Source organism: Adiantum capillus-veneris, chromosome 3, assembly GCF_014529385.1.
Source record: "Adiantum capillus-veneris isolate H3 chromosome 3, ASM1452938v2, whole genome shotgun sequence".
In the NCBI taxonomy this organism is placed as follows: domain Eukaryota; kingdom Viridiplantae; phylum Streptophyta; class Polypodiopsida; order Polypodiales; family Pteridaceae; genus Adiantum; species Adiantum capillus-veneris.
In genome coordinates this window covers 5006407-5026119 of record NC_140933.1, presented here as the reverse complement: position 1 = coordinate 5026119, position 19713 = coordinate 5006407, and the positions used below count along the sequence as shown (strand labels likewise).

General features: G+C 41.3%; 1 protein-coding gene across 1 annotated transcript; it reads right to left on the bottom strand.

The window, feature by feature from the left end:
- Positions 1-7275: 7275 nt before the first annotated feature.
- On the bottom strand, positions 7276-9198 carry LOC147460441 (large ribosomal subunit protein uL1). Its single transcript, XM_086507664.1, has 4 exons — positions 9059-9198; positions 8629-8848; positions 7667-8038; positions 7276-7578 (listed from the first exon to the last, which is right to left on the bottom strand). Exons 1-4 carry the CDS (start codon positions 9061-9063, stop codon positions 7525-7527), a joined length of 651 nt encoding a protein of 216 aa, XP_086363790.1. The 5' UTR covers positions 9064-9198; the 3' UTR covers positions 7276-7524.
- Positions 9199-19713: the final 10515 nt, after the last annotated feature.

Below are 19713 nucleotides of genomic sequence, written 5' to 3'. Positions count from 1 at the left end.
TTTTGCAAATGCAATTGTGGATTCAAAGGCTCTTTCAGATGCAAAACCTTGGCATGCACATTTTGGGCATTTGAATTTTTGCCAGTTTGCTACTTTTGCAAAAATCTAATATGGATACTTCTTACCACCTCTTGATGCACCTTCTAAGCATGTTTGTGAAGGTTATATTTTGGGTAAGATGCAATGTTCAAAGTTTCCAAAAGGATGGTTTAGTAAGGGCTACATGCAAGTTGCAACTTGTGCACAATGATGTTTGTGGGGCTATGCAAACTCCATCCTTAGGCAATTACCTATACGTCTTGACTTTTATTGATGATTACTCCAGGCATGCATGGGTGTATCTACCTAAAGCTAAGTCCAAAGTGCTCATGTGCTTCAAGAATGTTTTGGCTATGGTTGAAAATGTCTCTAAATGTACTATGGGCACCCTCAGTTCAGATTGAGGGGTGGAGTATATGTCTCATGACTTCAATGCATTTCTAGCTAATCGTGGGATAAAACACTAATATATTGTGCCATATACATCTCAGCAAAATGGTGTTGCTGAAAAAAATAATGTCGCTTACAAAAATGACACAATGTATGGTCAAGAGTCAACCTTTGCCACATTTTTTTTGGCTTAAGGCTATCATGTATAGTACTTATGTACTTTTAATAGGTGTCCTATCAAGGCCTTGTAATCTATGATTCCTTATGAAGCATGGCATGATAAAAAGCCATCTATTGATCACATACGTGTCTTTGGTTTTTTAGCTTATGCTTTGGTGCCACAAACGAAGCCCCAAAAAATTGGATGATAAGTTGTTAAATGCATTTTTGTTGGTTACAGTATTGAAAGAAAAGGTAATAGGTTATACCATCCATAAGCAAAACGTATCTTGGTTGCAAAAGAGGTTTTGTTTGTGAAATATTATGTTCAACCTTTGTTATCATGTACCAGAGGTTGTAATGTACGCTGACAGGACATATATGACACTTTGTTGCCTCTTTTTAATGGTGGAAACTTGAATATAGATTCCGATGAGGCAAATGTACAACCTATACTAGGGTTTTTAAAAATGTTACATATCAACTTATTACTGATGCAGAGGTACATGATGTACTTGATGTTGAAAGGGCTGATAATTAGGAGGCTAGAGATATATGCCAAAACGGCTGGTGCATACTTTGCATGATAGTAAAGTGGATTCACATATGTCTAGTCATACTCGTTCAAGTTCTCGACCTGCATCTTATGCGTCAGATTATTATGCTTTGGTTGTTCTAGTTTATGTAATGAGGAAAAACCTCTTTCTTTTTATGAAGCACAAAATTCAAAAATTTGGATGGCTGCCATGCAATTAGAATATGATGCACTTATAGAAAATGACACTTGGACTTTATGTGATTTGCTCTTGTCAAAAAGGCCATTGGTACAAAGTGGGTTTACAAGTTGAAACATAAGTTGGATGGCGAGATTGATTGTTGCAAGGCTAGACTTGTTGCAAATGGTTATGCTCAACAAAAAGGCATTGATTATGAACATATCTTTGCTCCCATTTGTTGTATGACTATTGTTTGTTTTCAACGTGCATTGGCAGTTCATTTTGGATGGAATATACATCAATCATACATTGTTACTGCTTACTTGAATGGTGATATATTTGAGGCAGATTATGTAATGCAACCTCGCGGTTTTGTCAAGAAAGGACAAAAAAATAAAGTGTGCAAATGTAACAAAGCTTTGTATGGGCTGAAGTTGTCTCCTTGTGCTTGGTATGAGAAAACTAACACTCATTTGGTTAAACAAGGCTTTCGTAACAGTCCAATTAAAGCTCCTTGTATGTCAATTATGAGGGTGATGTATTTCTCATCGTCGTTCTATATGTAGATGATTTGGTTATTACTGGCCAGAATGAGACACACATTGATGAAATCAAGGCTAATTCAAATGCTACTTTCAAGATGAAAGACTTGGGGCTTTTGCATCATTACTTGGGTATGTGATGAAGGTATTTCCTTGTGTCAAACAAACTATGTAGAGACATTACTATGTAGGTTTGGACTTGAGGACTATAAACCTATTGCTACTCCAATGGTAACATGTTCGAAATTAAGTCTTCATTGCTACTCCAATGGAAGCAGTTGGAAATTAATTCTTCATGATACTGGTAATCTTGCCGATGTCACTCTTTATCAGATTGTTGTTAGATACCTTGTTTATGTATACAATACGAGGCCAAATATTTACTTTGCAATCTCATAGGTCAGCAAATTTATGCATAGCCCACGGTCGAAGCATTGGGAGGCTGTAAAGAGGATATTTCGCTACTTGAGTGGCACTTTACATCTTGGAATGTTTTATCCCAAAGGGAGATAATTGCCACCAGATTTGCATGCTTTTTCGGACTCGGATTGAGCTGGGTTTTATGACACACAAGAGTCCACAAGTGGTTTTTGTTTCATACTTGGCAATTCATGCATATCATGGTTGAGCAAGAAGCATCCTACTGTGGCCACTTCTAGTTGTGAAGCTGAGTACAAGGCAGTCTTCACAACTATGGTTGAGTAGGTATAGTTGAGACGTCTAATGGTTGATTTGGGTGTTGGATAGGACACTGCCAACATCATCTACACTGATAGTCAGAGCGCATTGGTAATTACCAAAAAACCCAATATTTCATGCTTGTATAAAGCACATTGAGGTGCATTATCACTACGTTAGAGAAAGACTCTCGATAAGAGAGATCAGCTTGGCTTATGTGCCAACACCAAGACAACCTTGCAGATTTGTTCACAAAGGTGTTGCCTCGTGAGAAGCTTAAAGCTTTTTGCAAAGTTGTGAGCTTGCTTCCCTTTGTGGATTGATCATGTCCTTAGGACATGGCACTTCTCTATACATTATGTGTTAGCTCTCGTTCACCCATCACTGCCAGGGGGCTTTTCTACCATATATGTGGTAGTGATGTGTGTGAACACACTTAGGACCCCATTGTATTTTTTTCCTCACTAGGAGGTTTTCATTCCAATAAATTGTATATACACCATCATTCTAGGGCTTTCCATTTGTGCAATAAGCAATACACTCTCAATTGTGTGACTAAGCTTCTTCATCGTCTATAAGTTGTGTGTACTTCCTTGCAACGTTTATTCCAACATCTCTTTCTAATATTGTGTCTGTTGCGAATAGTTTTACTGGAAATTTTCATGACATTTATGCAAGTGTTCACTCTGATATCAAAGCATTCACAAGAACTTTACACTAAACATGGTAATAAATATCGCAAAGCACATGAATTTAAGGAGGGTGGTTACGTTACGCTTTGAATTGAAAAGCGAAGAATTAGACATGTTGACACCAATATTTTTGTAAAGCTTGCTCCCCATTTTTATTGTCCTTCTTTCACATTTGTCTTTAACGACCCTTTCAAGGACCTACTACACATCACATTTATGAGGATCTATAGATCAAGAAGAACTCATTCATGTATAAATAGTTGATCATGAGACTACCACCACATGCATTGGCATAGTTTAGAACCGCTATCTTTTGACTTTTAAAGGCTACCCTAAAGGAGATGTCAAATGGATACTTGAAATTTTTTGGAACTTTGCAAATCTTCTCCACAATTTTTATCACTCACGGTCCAATTGATTCTCTATTGAGCAACTGAGAGCAGATGCTATACCTAGTGGGAGGGATGTTATGATATTGAGCACCCTCATATTGTATGTGGTTAGCATTACAATTGGAATAGCTAACATGTAATGATTGATTATTGTGATGTCTTCTTCCATACAAGTTGATGTTGTGTAGATTGGAACTCTGAGAACTGAGAAGAAAGCATTGGTAAATAAAATAATATTCCTCAACCATTTATTTTTATGGTGGTTATTTTTTCAATAAGTCAAAATGACTCCATTGTACATATTTAGTGAGAGCTCAGTCTATAAGGGGTCATGCAATAAGTGATAGGTACCACACATGAACTAAAGTATAAAGAGAAACCTCAAATTTTTGGCACCTAAATAAATCAATAATAAAATTAAATATTGAACCCCACATGAGACACCATGGAGTTTGGGAACTACAATTTTAAGTCATTCTCTTGTAAGATTCCTCTCTCAATTCTCTTATGCTAAGTTGTATGCAAAAATTATGTCACCATCTTCTTACCTTACAAGTGATCACTTTCATATCTATTCTCTTGTGCATATAGTGTCCTTGTCTACTTGTATGTACTTGGTAAAAAAGAGAGATAGTGAGAGGTTTGACAAGTATTTTTGCCTCAATCAAACTAGGGACTTAGGTATTAAAGTAGTTTCTTAGAGAGAGACATTCATTTTATAAGAAGCTCAATAGACTAAGAGCTTCATTGCATTGTTTCTTAGTGACCTCAAAACAAGATTGTAGCTATCAAAAAGCCCTTTTCTTGTTTAATTCATTTTTAAGTAATTCTTTTTTTCTCAACAAAGGTCAATTTTTTCTTAGTGACATCAAAACAATCAAAACAAGATTGTAGCTATCAAAAAGCCCTTTTCTTGTCCTTATTTCATTGTAAGTGATTCTTTTTCTCTCAACAAAGGTCAACTTCTTCAAGAGCTAATATGTTGCTATACAAAATGATGCAAGAGATCCGACCTCGAAACATTTTGTCGTTGATAGAATCCTGATCATATGATAAGGATTCATTTCGATGCAAGGTTTTAAATTTTCTAAGCACTTGAGTTGGTTTCACATTGATTGCAATTGATTTCCTCCTAATAAATGAGATATCATCTTGTGAAGTGTGATTATTTCATTGTAGTAGATTTTGTGCATAATTGTGTGATTGGGTTTTCGTACAAAACTGATTTCTATTTTGGGAGCTTTGGTTTCAATTTTGATAATCTGGAAACATTAAAACCATGTTTTTCATATTCTTGCCCGAACTAAGTAATGTTAACATTACGCAGTTTATTCATCTCTCACTCCGTTGAAATCCAAGCTCAATTTGCACTTGGAAACTCACATTTTCCTGGTAAAGTAGATTTTGAACATGCTTGCATAAGGGTAGCAACTCTTTGCGTTAAGATCATGATGGTATTTCAGTTGGCATTAGAAATGACTCATGCACAAGTACCTGTGCACATGCAGGTGTACTCTCCTCTACTAAAGATTGCCTCTATGCAATTGGCTGACTTCAACTTACTAAGACTTCGAATGTCAAAAGTGTGATTTGATAGCAAAGACCTGCAAAGCAACATTCATTAACAAGTTGCCATTCCTTTCTTAGTGGCCAACCCTACAGGAGATGTGTAGCCAATACTTTAAATTTTAAGCAGTCCACCTCACACACGTAAATGGCCTACTGGGCAGGCATATTGGGGCAAAACAGTCCATCAGCATAACATATCATGACAAAAAGATTCAGTGCCAATCACGTGGATTGTCTGGTTTTAAGGATAGGATGGATAACTATGAGCACAAAGGATGGCACATATTCGATACAATCCTCACCTTAAAATGATAGCAAACACAAGCAGCAACACAATGTTTCAATCCATTTTGGTGCAAGTCAATCCAGGCATCCACAATTATCGGACATCGGAGAAAGAACCAGGCGTTTAATCGTCAACCAGACAGGTGGGCAGAGGGGCTGAGCACATCCCCTTTCAGAAGGGCACATTGTTTAGATTCTTTTCAGTGTCTCTTCACATGTTTATTTAGGCATAAAGATTCTAGGATCTATACTGCTAACAAATGCTCAATTACAGACTCCACACAATTAAGAGCTAACTGTTTACAATTGAAAGTACGAATCCGCATGAATTGTGTTCAAAAATCTGCATGCAAGACCAGGTAGAACAATTTCCAGGCCATGCAGCAACCAAGACATATTGCAATCAAAGGACTTCACCAACAGTATCCCATTTTTTCTTTTGATACAGTACAATATCGAAGACAGATGAGGTAAAAAAAACGCAGAGATAAGGCAGTGACCGCACTCTTACTCAGCCAAATCCATCTTTGGGACCTACAGATTAAGGCAGAGCCTCAACCATAAGTGGCACGTCCAAAAAGGGTAGGGACCAACGGCAGAGGTTTAATCTGCCCATGAGTTTCATGGAATAAAAAAATTAGAGCTCCATCGAGTCACGGATGCCCATGGAACCCCCAACCTCTCACTTCACAGAGCAGCACCCTCTCCAACCCAGCTACCGTGCATCGCTGCAGGGAAAATAAGGCCCCTGTCACACTGGGACACCCAAAGCTTGGCCAAGCTGATGTGCCGCCTCATTCGTCTGTGAAAAGGGTAATTTGGGGCTATATGTTGTCAGATGGCCAGCCTCACAAGCTCGCCCAAGTTTCGAGAGTGGCGGCCAACTCTCAAAAAGCAATGGCAGGAGTCCAAGAGATATGAGTTGAGCTCTGCCCGTCAGAGCAAGAAGCGGGGAGACCACCATCTGGGCTGCGAGGGTTGGCTGTTTACCTTTTGTGTCATGGCCTGTTGAGACACGAACTGGGTGCCCACCCTGCAAATCAGAGATGGGCAGGCGGCCCAGTGTGACAGGGGCCTAAGGCCACAGACATATTAACCTGCCCTGAGTAACCAAACAATATGGACATCTCCAATGAGAGATAAAATACAACAAACGGGGCACAGAGTCCCTACTACCTGAAGTAAAAATACAAAATAGGCCTACAAAAATACTAATGAATTCCAAAACAGCACTGCAGGCCCTAATGGGAAAAGGGAAAATGTTATAGGTGGGTAATGGCGCTGTAATATACATAGGCCATGGAACTTAAATGAAATACCCAGTAGAACCCATACAGTTGCACATGAGCCAACAGTCAGAGCTACTGAACTGAAAACCTTGACAATAAGGGAACTAGCATTTACAGGCACACCAATGCAGGCCTCATGACACTCATTGCAAAGACAATAGTCTAGGCATATGATATCTGCAGCAATAGCAGCCATCTTTACAATCAACCCGCTTTCTCACAACCATTCAATGACGGTCTTGCTTACACACTGCAAAAACTCCACTCCAAACTGACAGTGCATGCACGAATGATTTTGCTATTCCATTGGGCCTGAGATCACCTCAGAGGACCACAAAATTTAAGCTTGATGTTGTAATCAGACAGACTTTGTAGTGCAAATTAAGGAAGAGCCATTCTCAACCCTAACATGACTCAAGAGAGAAGCGGACATCACGCACAGTACGTTCTTAGGAAAGTATAGAATTCACACAGGCCAATTTTTACAGCAATCAGAGGCAGAAGTCAGAGGTAAGGCTACAGCAGAATCAGAAATCATCTTTTACGAAAAGTATTGCCGAATTCATGTTGTTGAAGTCATTCCTCAGAAATACATTAAACAAGTAAAATATGCTCAAGAAGCAAAATTGGAACAAAACCTCATCTTGTGTACTACCTAACGAGCATACAACAGAAGAGGCACTTGGCCTCCTGGCACGCATGCACACCACAAAATTTAGCAGCATGTCAGCACCAAAGTATCCTAGAGTTGGATTCAACACTTCAGCACGAGCTCAAAAGATTCTTTGAGGCTTCCCCATAGTCGACTTCAAATACAAAACTCGCACCTGCAATAAATGAAGTCACCAGCATGCTTAGACGCTTCGACAGACAAGCACATCACTTAAGAGAGTGTAATCATGTCATCAGACTTACATTTTGCCAGTTCTTCTTCAAGAGGGATACGAGAAAGTTCACGCTCAGCTGCACATTCTGAAAAAGCTGCTTTTCCTCCATTTCAAGGTTTCCCACAGCAACACCCATGCACAGCACCTTCTTCAGCTGAAATTTAACAGTGGCCTTCGTCTCATTTAATTTCCCCTCCAATGACTCTTGGTGAGAGACGAGAGTAGGGAATTTCCCCGCCTTGTTCAAACCAGGACCCAGGAGACGAGGAATCTGCTTAATGACAGCTTCAGAGGCCAAAAAGGCATGATACTTCTTTGCCAGCTTCTTCACAAGCTTCTTATTCTTATTCATTTTCTTCAGCGCATCGACATCCATACAATCCAGGCCAATCTTCTCCGCCTAGTGAAAAAATGAAGCAAGCCAAAAATCAGAACATTCTCTCATTCAATGTTGCATGCAGAGCCACCTATTATAATCATTGAACATTTCCATATTGTGTGTTTATATTCTCAAGAATCCCTTACTATTGTAGGTTTGCAATTTTCTCATAAATTTGAACTTTTGATTAAGCTATTTTATACAGCAGCATTCAATTAGTACAGCTTCAATTCAAGCCTAAGACATCAGGCCTGGCCGAAGTTACAGCACTACTTCTATTACAGATCATCAGTACTTCAATCGTTGAGTATATAATCTAAACAAAACGTTGTTGAAAAGGAAGTATCCCGGGTAAGGTAGGCCTGTGGATGGTCCCTAACTTTCATCGACGATGATCAACAAGCTTAATCCTTTGAAACTTAGAGAGATGTGGGCATGGATGCAAGGAAAACATAACCTATCTACAGGCATATGTGGAAAACAGTTGACAGAACGTTGTCCATAGCATAAACAATAAAGCACAAGATTACATGCACATTCTCTGCTTTTCAATAGCCTACAAAAGCAACTGCAGGATCAACTCGAGCAAATAATAAGGGCCTAGCACTCACCTCTTCCACATGCTGGGCATCTCCTAGCATGCACACTTTCATCTTGGGTCGCGGGATGTGTGCGAGCTTAACTGACCCGCTGAAACGCTTGTCCTTTTGAGGGTCATAGTTCTTCAACCCAATCTGAAGCTCAACCGTCTCCACAAACTTTCTCTTCTTCTCCTTCGATTCCGACACGAGCTGCGTGATGGCTTCTCTCAGCACATCGCTCTGAAGCTTGCTGTAGATAGCAGAAAAACAATATTGGCATCATAAAAATGGCTGCTAGAATCCCGATCGGCTAACAGAAGACCGAAAAGCAGGAGAGCAGTCGAACCAGCCCAAATTCAACTGCAGCCTTGAGAGGCTTTCCAGAGATCAACCCATCTCCTCCCTCACATAAGGAGGGACGCCCACAGAAGAGCATTTCATATGACTCAGGAATCCTCACCTCATGATTGCTTTGCTCCTTCCGCTCCCTCCCGCGACTGTGCTGTGGGCGAGAAAGAACCTGCTCAATACGAACCTTAAAGATATAAAACCCTAAGGGCGCTTACACATGAAAGGGCCGCCGGCCATTTTTACACAAAATGCCCCACGAAGTTTCAGAGCTGCGTCCCACTGAACCGGTTGCAGGACCAAAGGCAAGCCCCCAATACAAATGATGCTTTACACCATTTGCCCGTTAGAAGTTTTGTTGGCACTGCTTGCTTGTAGGGAGTGGTATAGGTGTAAATCCTGCCCAATTTTGGTGCACCTTCCCAATGCTCTCTCTCTCTCTCTCTCTCTCTCTCTCTCTCTCTCTCTCTCTCTCTCTCTCTTTCTTTGTGGTAGATTTGTTACACCATTTCCCTCTTGAATAACAAGTCTTGAGTTCAACTCTCGTCCTCGGATAGATCTTTAAGGTCTCTTGGGATAGTTTCCTATGATGTTAAAATACTCTTCTTCTTGTCGAGCATGCAAAACAAGTATAAGCCTTCTCAAATGAAAAGGCACTTGCTTTGATTTTTGGTGCGACAACATTGGCGGGTTGGAGGTTTCATGCTCTCCAAGTGGGAAGTAGAGGCCACGCCGATAATCAATAATAGGATAAAATACTAAACAGGCTTTCTTCAACCACTCACACACATCTAGCTAGAGTGATTTGATAGCTACATTGCATTGAATTGGAGTTGAGTCTAGTGAAGGTTGAAAGTTCAAGCTAAACAATTACATCTTTATCTTTAAATATTCAATCCAAAAAAACACATGTTGTGTCATAATAATAAATATCTAATTCTCCTAAAAGATTTTCTCATGTTAAACTGATCATTTAATATGGGAAAGTGCCAGGGGAGAAAAAGCTAGAATATTGGTTAAGCTAGCAGACCGGCCATAGTAGGGATCCAAAGGAGGGAAAATATGGATCCAAAGGGGGGGGGGCATCTGCAGAAGAACCATGTGCAACAATGGGCTAAAAAGACCCTAAGGTTCAGCCCATTAAGACTTCCAAAATGCTAAGGTTCCAAAATTCAAAGGTTGTGTCCAAAGGTCAACCTTAAGGGAATAGGAAGGTTCAGCCCATTAAGACTTCCAAAATGCTAAGGTTCCAAAATTCAAAGGTTGTGTCCGAAGGTCAACCTTAAGGGAATTGGATGCTTTGTGTGTGACCAAAAAAGTCTTTGAATATCCCTACATAGGAGGGGGCGAGCCTAGCAAGTAGGGGATGAGAGAGACGGCCACACACACACACACAAGCTCCCTTTACACAAAGGGAATGAGGGACACATGTCAGCTCCCTAGGCCAGATGCCCACAAGGTGTACCCAATTCCTATTGGATGACCCTTGAAGTGGACCAATGAGAATTAGGCTAGAGTAAATTTAGCCTAATTAATTTTAAAACACTTAATAAAAAGAACCAATGAAAATTAAGTCTCCTGGATGATTATTGGACAGCCCGTGAAGGGGTCCGATAGGAATTGAGCAGCCCAATGGGCTACTTAATTCCTATTGGTCATAATGGGGAAAGGTCCAATGGGGATTTAATTCATTTAAATCAATTAAGTTTAATTGATTAAAAGGGGAAAGGGGGACACATGTCAGAAGGCTATCACTTATGTTGCTTAATAGCCATCAGCTTGACGTGGGGAGGTCCAATGGGGAGCCTGCAAGAGCAAATAGCAAGAGGGCTCGCCCAAGAGAGAGAGGGGGCTGATTTTTGCAAGGCATTATCACACACACACTCACACAATCTCATGTGTGAAGAAAGAGAAGACTATCTCTTCCCAAGCTTTAATGGAGAGCTCATCACCTACTCCAAGCTTGTGAGATAGAAGCCTACATCGACACACTCTTGGCTTGTGGATGCAAATCCAACCAAGAGCCAAGCTTCAATGCATGCTCATCTCCTCTATCAAGCTAATTACTAAGCTAAAGCTATGCTAATATGAGTGATTATGTGAGGAGATGTACATCTTTCTTGTAAGATACTCCTTCTTCCTCTCAATCTACTCTCATACCCTGCTAGCTCTCACCATCTTCGAAGGTGTGTGAGGTCTTGGGTCTGAGAACAGGGATAATTAAAGTTGTGTTTACTAAGTGTTTTGCTTAGTGCATGAAGCTTTCATCTTCATTGCACTAGCTAGTCTTGAAGGAACACAAAGAATTGCATTGTACAATGTCTCTCTTGATGGGAGAAACCATAATACAAAGCCTTTTGGAGGGGGGACCGGCTCCATGCAAATCCGGTCCTCAACTGTTGTCAATAGCTTAATTTCTCTCTCTTTTGAAAGTATTTTTGATGCTATCTAACTAGGTGTTATGCTTTTTGTTGCTCTCTCCACCCAAGCACTCTTGTAATTCTCATTAGGAATCTATTCTAATGAAATGCCCACTATGTTCATGCTAATTTCCGCTACACACAAGTTTTTAGGCCATTAAATGTTACATTGGTATCATAGCACAAGGTTTCTCTTTTCTTGTTCAAGAAGGGAGGTCCTCAAGCTAGCTATAAATGGTTGGTATTATTAATTGCCTGTGAGTAAGTAGAATAGGGATTTTTCAGCCTTGCAGTGCGCCTGCCTTTGTGCAGTTAACGGGGCATCATCGTCGAGAGCTATGGTCTTAATAGTGGAATTCTACGGGGCTTGCCTACGGCTTAACCACTATTGAGCTATTAGAAGCTTGACAGGAGCCGGTGCTGTTTTGGTGTCGAAAGACCCTCTCTTCTATTCCTTGCAATTAATGGTATTCGAGCCGCAGGTACAGTAGCTTGAGTGCTTTTTCTAAAGGGGTAAAGAGGAGTAGCAACTAGGGCTTGAAGTGCCAAAGTACACCTAAAAATTTTACACCTAAAAGTTGTTAGAATGGCTGACAATAGTAAAGAGAGTGAAATTAATGTTGATAACTTTGATTTTGCTCATGAGCAAGCTACTAATGATGCTTCAATGCTCGTTAACTATCTTGTTTCTAGGCTTCAACAAGCCATGGGCAATCCATCTCTCCAAAGTGAAGTGCAACGGCAACTCCGTGCTCATGGGATTCTCCAAGCTCATCACCATGACGAGAGAACACCTAGGAAGCCTCCTTGTGAGACTCCCAAAAGAGGTCTCTCTCCAATTCGGGAAGAAGAAGAGAATCCATACGAAGGGCTCAAGAATTTACTTCTTGATGATGCATCTCCTTCCCAAAGGAGAACTCAAGAGCCTCCACCAAAGGAACAAGAAAGAAGTGAGTCTCCCGCCACCTCGGCAGAGATGGCTCCACGAAGACGGCGGGCTAAACGGTCTCCATCACCACCAAAGCGGAGAAGACCATCACACTCTTCTCCACGCCATAATTCAAAGAGGGATGATAAAAAGCAAGAGAAGAAAAAGGCGAGAAAGAGGACACCCTCTTCTCCATCTTCTTCATCCTCTTCCTCTTATGAAAGTGATGGTAAAGACGACGAAGATCAAGACAAGAAAAAGGCGAGAAAGAGGTCACCCTCTTCTCCACCTTCTTCAAATTCTTCACCTTCTGAAGAAAGTGATGGTGCAACCTTTGAACCATCAAAAAGAAGAGGCCATAGGAAATCCTATGCCGCATGGAAGAGGTCATCCAAGCTGAAGAAGTTCAAAGAGGGAGGGAAGAGCATCTCTTTCCTTACCTATGATGGCACCTTTGGTGCTACGGACAAAGTCTTGGCCTTTATCCAGCAATTTGATGCGGCGTTTGGAGATGAGGGCTTCACAGAGTCCTCTAAGCTACGCCATGTAGTTATGAACTTTCAAAAGTCCGCCAGGCAATGGTGGTCTAGCCTACGAGCCAACGGTGAAGCTCCACGAACATGGAAAGCTTTAAGAGCTTCCATTATGAAGCAGTTTTTGGCCACCGATGCCAAAGACAAAGTACTCGCCGAATGGCGAAGCCTAAAGCTCTCTCCCTATGAATCCATCCACAAATATGTAGACAAGTTTTGGGACCTACAACTCAAAGCCACTGTCTTCAAAAAGTTGGATTTTGGAGAGCAAAAGCAACAATTTTGTGCGGGCTTAACCGAAGAAATGGCAGAGTATGTCAACTCCCAAAGGCCACGTACCATATCGGCGGTAATACACCATACTATGGTGGCCTCTCGAATCAATTTCCAAACGGGGGCTAAAAGAAATAATAAACCCACAGAAAACAAGGGTTCCAACGAGCCTAAGGGGAAGGACAATGTCCAAAAGTCTCCTAAGGGCAACTCCAACAAAGCTAAAGAGAAGGGAGTTTACAAAGCTAAGAACAAAATCTCTCCTGAAGAGCTTGAGCGTTATCGCAAGGATAACCGGTGTTTCAAGTGCGGAGAACAAGGGCATGCGTACCGCGCTTGTCCCCAAAAGAACAACCGCCAAGATCCTCCTAGAGCTTCCTTGGTTGAAATCCAAGAGGAGGAGACTCACCAAACTCATCACAAAGGATCTCCTCTATGCCATGCTTGGGGAAAGGTAAGAGAACATGATGCTTTTATTCTCTTTGACCCTGGTTCTACTCACAATTTTATATCTATAGAGTTGGCCACCAAGCTAGGCATACAATCCTACGAGATGGGAGATGTCCTACCCGCAGACAGTGCCTTCAAGGGGCAAGAAGCTTCAATCACTCCCTTAATCGGGAAATTGAGGCTTCATGTCCAAGGCTATGTGGACAAAGAGGACTTCTTTATCTCTCCTCTCAAGCATGAGGATGTAATCCTAGGGGCACCATGGTTTGACCGCCTGGCTGCCGATGTTAAATTTCCTGAAAGGAGAATCTCCTTTAAGTTCAGGGAAAAAGACATGTATATAGATGCTAAGTGTAATGGAATTTGCCTATTCAATTTGAGAGTAGCGGAATTTAATCAGAGTACTTTCAAGAAATGATTTTGTGAGCATAGCGGGTAGACATAATTGAAGATAGCAACATAATCATAGCAATTAGTTAACTTGGCATAGACAATACTTTTGCAAGAGAGAGAATTTAGAGAACATGACAACAGTTGAGGACCGGATTTATGTGGAGCCGGTCCCCCCTCCAATAGGCATTTGTATTATGATTTCTCCCATAAAGAGAGACTTGTTACAATACAGTCTTTGTGTTCCTTGTGACCTAGGTGATGCCATGAAGATGGACGGCTTCATGCATCACAAACATAACATAAACTTGAAGAAAGCTTTAACTATCCCAAGCCTCAGTCCCAAGACCTCAAACACCTTCGAAGGTGGAGAGAGCTAGCAGGGAATGAGGGTAGGGAAGAGGAAGAAGAAACATTTCGTAGGAGAAAGAATTAGTTCCTCACTTATCATACTCTTGTTGCTAGCATACATAATAGCATAGTAATGAAGAAGAAGGAGATGGCAAGCTTAAGCATTGAAGCATGGCTCTTGGTTGGATTTGCACTCCATAGCCAAGAGTGTTGGTGTAGGCTCTCAACCTCTACTTGCTTGGAGAAGGAGAGGGAGCTCTTGCACTTTGCATAGTACACAATGAGAGTGCTTGTGAGTGTGTGTGGGTGAGTATACCCCCTAAGCACCCCCCTAGCTTGCTTGGGTCGACCCCCCCTTGTAGCTCATGCTTGAAGCTCATTGGACCCCTCTAGGCCTAGCCAATCACAAGCAGAAGCCATAACAAGCAACAGGGATAGGCTTGGGACAAGTGTCCCCCTTTCCCCTTTGAGAGAGAGGACTTGATAAATGAAAAAACAATTAGATAATTCAAGTAATTTATCATTGGACCCCTCTGAAGCCTAGCCAATAGGCTTCAAGCAACACATGAAGGTAACATGGGTAGGGACCTGACATGTGTCCTTGCTGCCTCTTCAAGCTGGGGCTTCCCTTGTGAGTGTGAGTGTGTGTTCTCTCTCTAATCCCTAGGAAAAGGGCTCGCCCCCCCCTCTTGTAGGGATGCTTTTGACTTTAGGAGCTCAAGCACCTTAGTCATCAAGCATGACAAAGCACTTGGACTAGGGGGTATTCCCACAAGCATCTCAGGCAAGCATGTCAAGGCACCTCAAGCACCTTAATCAAGCAGCAAGTCAAGCCCCTCAAGCATGGAGTAAGTCAAGCACCTCAAGTACCTTAATCAAGCACCTCAAGCAGGACAAACACCTCGAGCTTGGGCCGGGTTCCCACCTCAAGCTCAGCCCTAGCTTACCTAAGGTCAAAGGACTTTTACACACATTATTGGAGGTCTTCAATGAAGCTAACCCTAAGGTCTTATGCTCCATTGGTTAGCCTTGCTCTTGATAGACCATCTCCCATTTGGGCCCCTTTACTATTGGCCCCGTGTTGAGATAGATCTATAAGCACATATCTATATCTTAACACTTGTTCCCGTTTATTCTCCCACATTAAGTGATCAAATTTAATATGAGAAAATCATTTGGGTTGGTTAGATATTAGATTTTATGACACTAAGGAAATGGGTAACACTATCCCCATTGTACATACACCAGCTTTCAACAAGTCAATAAAGAGCTCTATTTCCGTGTACATGATTTTTTGTTAAAGATTCTCAAAATGAACGTAATGCTTTAACAAAAGAAAATAAAAGCAACCAAAAGGAATTAGAGTTATCCAATTTTCTCAAGGGGTTTTAAGATGTTTTTATTGACGACATCCCTTGTGAGCTACCTCCTAAACGAGGTAATGATGACCATGCAATTGAACTTCTTCCAGGAAGTTCACCGCCTAACAAACCTCCTTATAGAGTTTCTCAAGCTCAACAAGAGGAGATTATGCAGCAAGTGCATGAGTTAGTTGAGAAGGGCATGGTTAGGCCTAGCTCATCTCCATTTTGCTCACCTGTGCTATTAGTGCAAAAGAAAGACGGCACATACCGTATGTGTGTCGACTATAGAGCACTAAATAGGATCACTATCAAGAATAGGTTTCCCGTTCCACGGGTAGAAGACCTATTTGATAAGCTACAAGGATCGACCTACTTCAGTAGGATTGACCTAAAAAGTGGCTATCATCAAATAAGGATAGTTGATCAAGACATTGTAAAGACCGCATTTCACACCACATTTGGTCTTTACAAATACATTGTCATGCCTTTTGGCTTGACCAATGCACCAGCCACATTCAATCGCTTGATGGAGAAGCTGTTCAGGCCTCATCGAACCTTCACTGGAGTGTTCTTTGATGATATTATCATCTACTCTAATTCATTAGACGAACACAAGCAACACCTCTAGGTAATATTTCAAGTTTTAAGAGAGAATAAACTTTATGTTAATCGAAAGAAAAATGAAATTTTCTTGCAAGAGATTCAGTATTTAGGTCACATTATCTCTCAAGATGGCATCCAAATGGATCCATCAAAGTTAGAGGTAATAAAAGGATGGCCTAAACCAAGGAATCTTCATGAACTAAGAAGCTTTATAGGTATGTGTGCATACTATAGACGCTTCATAGAAAAGTTCTCACAAATTGCGGGACCATTACATGACCTAACAAAGAAAAGCGTTAGGTATACATGGTCTACTAAGGAGAACAATGCTTTCAAAAAGCTTATCTCTCAACCCGTGCTTACACTACCGGAGCTCTCAAAACCATTTGAGGTCCAATGTGATGCTTTTGGTGATTGCCTTGGAGCTGTTTTGCTCCAAGAAGGGCACGTCATAGGCTATGAGAGTCGAAGGCTCGACCCTGTTGAGCAAGCTCTAGGCATATACGAAAAGGAACTCCTTGCAGTTCTACACGCCTTAGACTCATGGAAGCACTATTTATTGGTGATTCCTTTCATTCTACGAACGGATCACCAAAGTCTTAAGTACTTCATGACGCAGACCAAGTTCTCCGACAAACAAATGAGGTGGGCAAATTTCCTTTCGCAATTTCATTTTCATATTGCTCACATTGCTGGCAAGCATAATCAAGTAGCTGATGCACTCTCAAGACAGCCGAGAGTGAATGCGGTTTCCATAGCAACTCACAATGATCTATCTTTAATGATATATGAGTACACTATTGATCCTGATTTTAGAGATGTGATTTCAGCCCTTGCATTAGGGAAGAAAGAAGAACCATTTACTTTACAAGATGGTTATCTTCTCTATGGCAATAGACTATGCGTTACTAACTCACTACGTGAGAAAGTAATGTATGAATCTCATGCTCCACCATATGCGGGGCATAGAGGGATTCAGTCTACCTTAAAGGGAATTGAAACATATTTCTATTGGCCTACCATGAAAGTGAACATACAAGAGTATGTTTCTAAATGTGTGGTATGCCAAAAGACAAAATTTGATAGAGGGAAGCAACTTGGATTGCTTCAACCCTTGCCAATTCCTAATTCACCATGGGAGAGCATATCCATGGATTTTATCTTTGGATTGCCTAAGTCTATCCATGGGAATACGGGAATATGGACGATAGTAGACAGGTTCAGTAAACAAGCTCATTTTATACCTGTCAAAAAGACTATCAAAGCCCATCAAATGGCAACCCTCTTCATTTCACAAATTTTCAAGTACCATGGCTTGCCAATGTCTATAGTGTCGGATAGAGATCCTAGAATGACCATTAATTTATGGAAGGGTCTCTTTGAGAATTTAGGAACAAGGCTAAACTTCTCTTCGGCCTATCATCCACAGACGGATGGCCAAAGTGAAATCGCTAACCTAACAATTCTCGATCTACTAAAAGCCTATGTAACGGAAGTAGATCAAAGATCCCAATGGGAGAAGTACTTACCCTTAGTGGAGTATGCTTACAATAACACTGTACATACTTCCACGGGAAAGGCACCTTTCGAGGTAATTGAGGGAAGATCAAAAAGTCCCTTGCTACTTAAGGTACATGGGAAGATCTTCGCTGCAGATGAGTATAACCGAGACCTACAAGAATATTTTCAAAAGATTAAGGATGCTATCTCTATCTCACAGCAAAGGCAAAAGGCTGCTGCTGACAAGCACAAAAGAACCCAAGCCTTTAAAGAAAACGATTGGGTCTTGTTAAAGTTTCCCAAGGCTCGATTAAGACACACGACGAGCAAGAATCTTACGGGCCACCAAAAGTACTATGCTAAACTAGCAAAAAGGTACTATGGTCCCTTTCAGATTCTTAGGCCAATCAATGAGATGGCCTATCAACTCAAGTTGCCCAATCATTGGCTCATACACAATGCTTTCCATGTGAGCCTATTAAAGCCTTACAAAGGAGAGCCACCTCAAGAACCAACTATTGAAGACCCACCGGAGATCGAGGACCAAGAGGAGGTGTTGCAGCCCGAGTCCATTCTCCGACATGAAGACAAGGTATTAAGAGGCGGTAAGACTATCCGACGATATCTTATTAAGTTTAAGAATTATCCTTTTGAAGATGCTAGATGGATGCAAGGCATACAATTAAAGGATAACCTAAACCTTGTCAATGCTTACAATGCTTCCCAAGAGTAAGCAAATGTACAAAATGTTAAAAATGAACAAAGTTTCTTGTCTTATAAGACTCTCTTTTTCTTTATTGTGCACAAAAATGAAGTAGTATGCATGCTTAGATCAAGTTTGCGGAGACGACGACTCCCAAACACCAAGTAGAGCTTGTCACTCTACTATGGAAGACTGATAGGACTAATGTGCAGACATGCTTGCGGCAGCCTCAGGCTCTCAAGCGCCAAATGGACTAGTCATCCATTGTGGAATGATGTCGTAGGGTAACATAGGGATCCTCTACCCGCTAAGAAAAGGACTCATGAATATGCTTTATCTTCTCTACACCATAGTCGAGGACAACTATGATTTCAAGAGGGAGGTAATGTCATAATAATCAATATCTAATTCTCCTAAATGATTTTCTCATGTTAAACTGATCATTTAATATGGGGAAGTGCCAGGGGAGAAAAAGCTAGAATATTGGTTAAGCTAGCAGACCGGCTACAGTAGGGATCCAAAGGAGGGAAAATAGGGATCCAAAGGGGGGGGGGGGCATCTGCAGAAGAACCATGTGCAACAATGGGCTAAAAAGACCCTAAGGTTCAGCCCATTAAGACTTCCAAAATGCTAAGGTTCCAAAATTCAAAGGTTGTGTCCAAAGGTCAACCTTAAGGGAATTGGATGCTTTGTGTGTGACCAAAAAAGTCTTTGAATATCCCTACATAGGAGGGGGCGAGCCTAGCAAGTAGGGGATGAGAGAGACGGCCACACACACACACACACAAGCTCCCTTTACACAAAGGGAATGAGGGACACATGTCAGCTCTCTAGGCCAGATGCCCACAAGGTGTACCCAATTCCTATTGGATGACCCTTGAAGTGGACCAATGAGAATTAGGCTAGAGTAAATTTAGCCTAATTAATTTTAAAACACTTAATAAAAAGAACCAATGAAAATTAAGTCTCCTGGATTATTATTGGACAGCCCGTGAAGGGGTCCAATAGGAATTGAGCAGCCCAATGGGCTACTTAATTACTATTGGTAAGAATGGGGAAAGGTCCAATGGGGATTTAATTCGTTTAAATCAATTAAGTTTAATTGATTAAAAGGGGAAAGGGGGACACATGTCAGAAGGCTATCACTTATGCTGCTTAATAGCCATCAGCTTGACATGGGGAGGTCCAATGGGGAGCCTGCAAGAGCAAATAGCAAGAGGGCTCGCCCAAGAGAGAGAGGGGGCTGATTTTT

Bases quoted from the DNA above. Each gene is read 5' to 3' on its own strand.
- LOC147460441 (XM_086507664.1), bottom strand. The intron at 8,039-8,628 runs GTGAGTGCTAGG...TTTTTTCACTAG, and splicing joins ATGCCCAGCATGTGGAAGAG to GCGGAGAAGATTGGCCTGGA. The intron at 7,579-7,666 runs GTAAGTCTGATG...CATTTATTGCAG, and splicing joins TGAAGAAGAACTGGCAAAAT to GTGCGAGTTTTGTATTTGAA.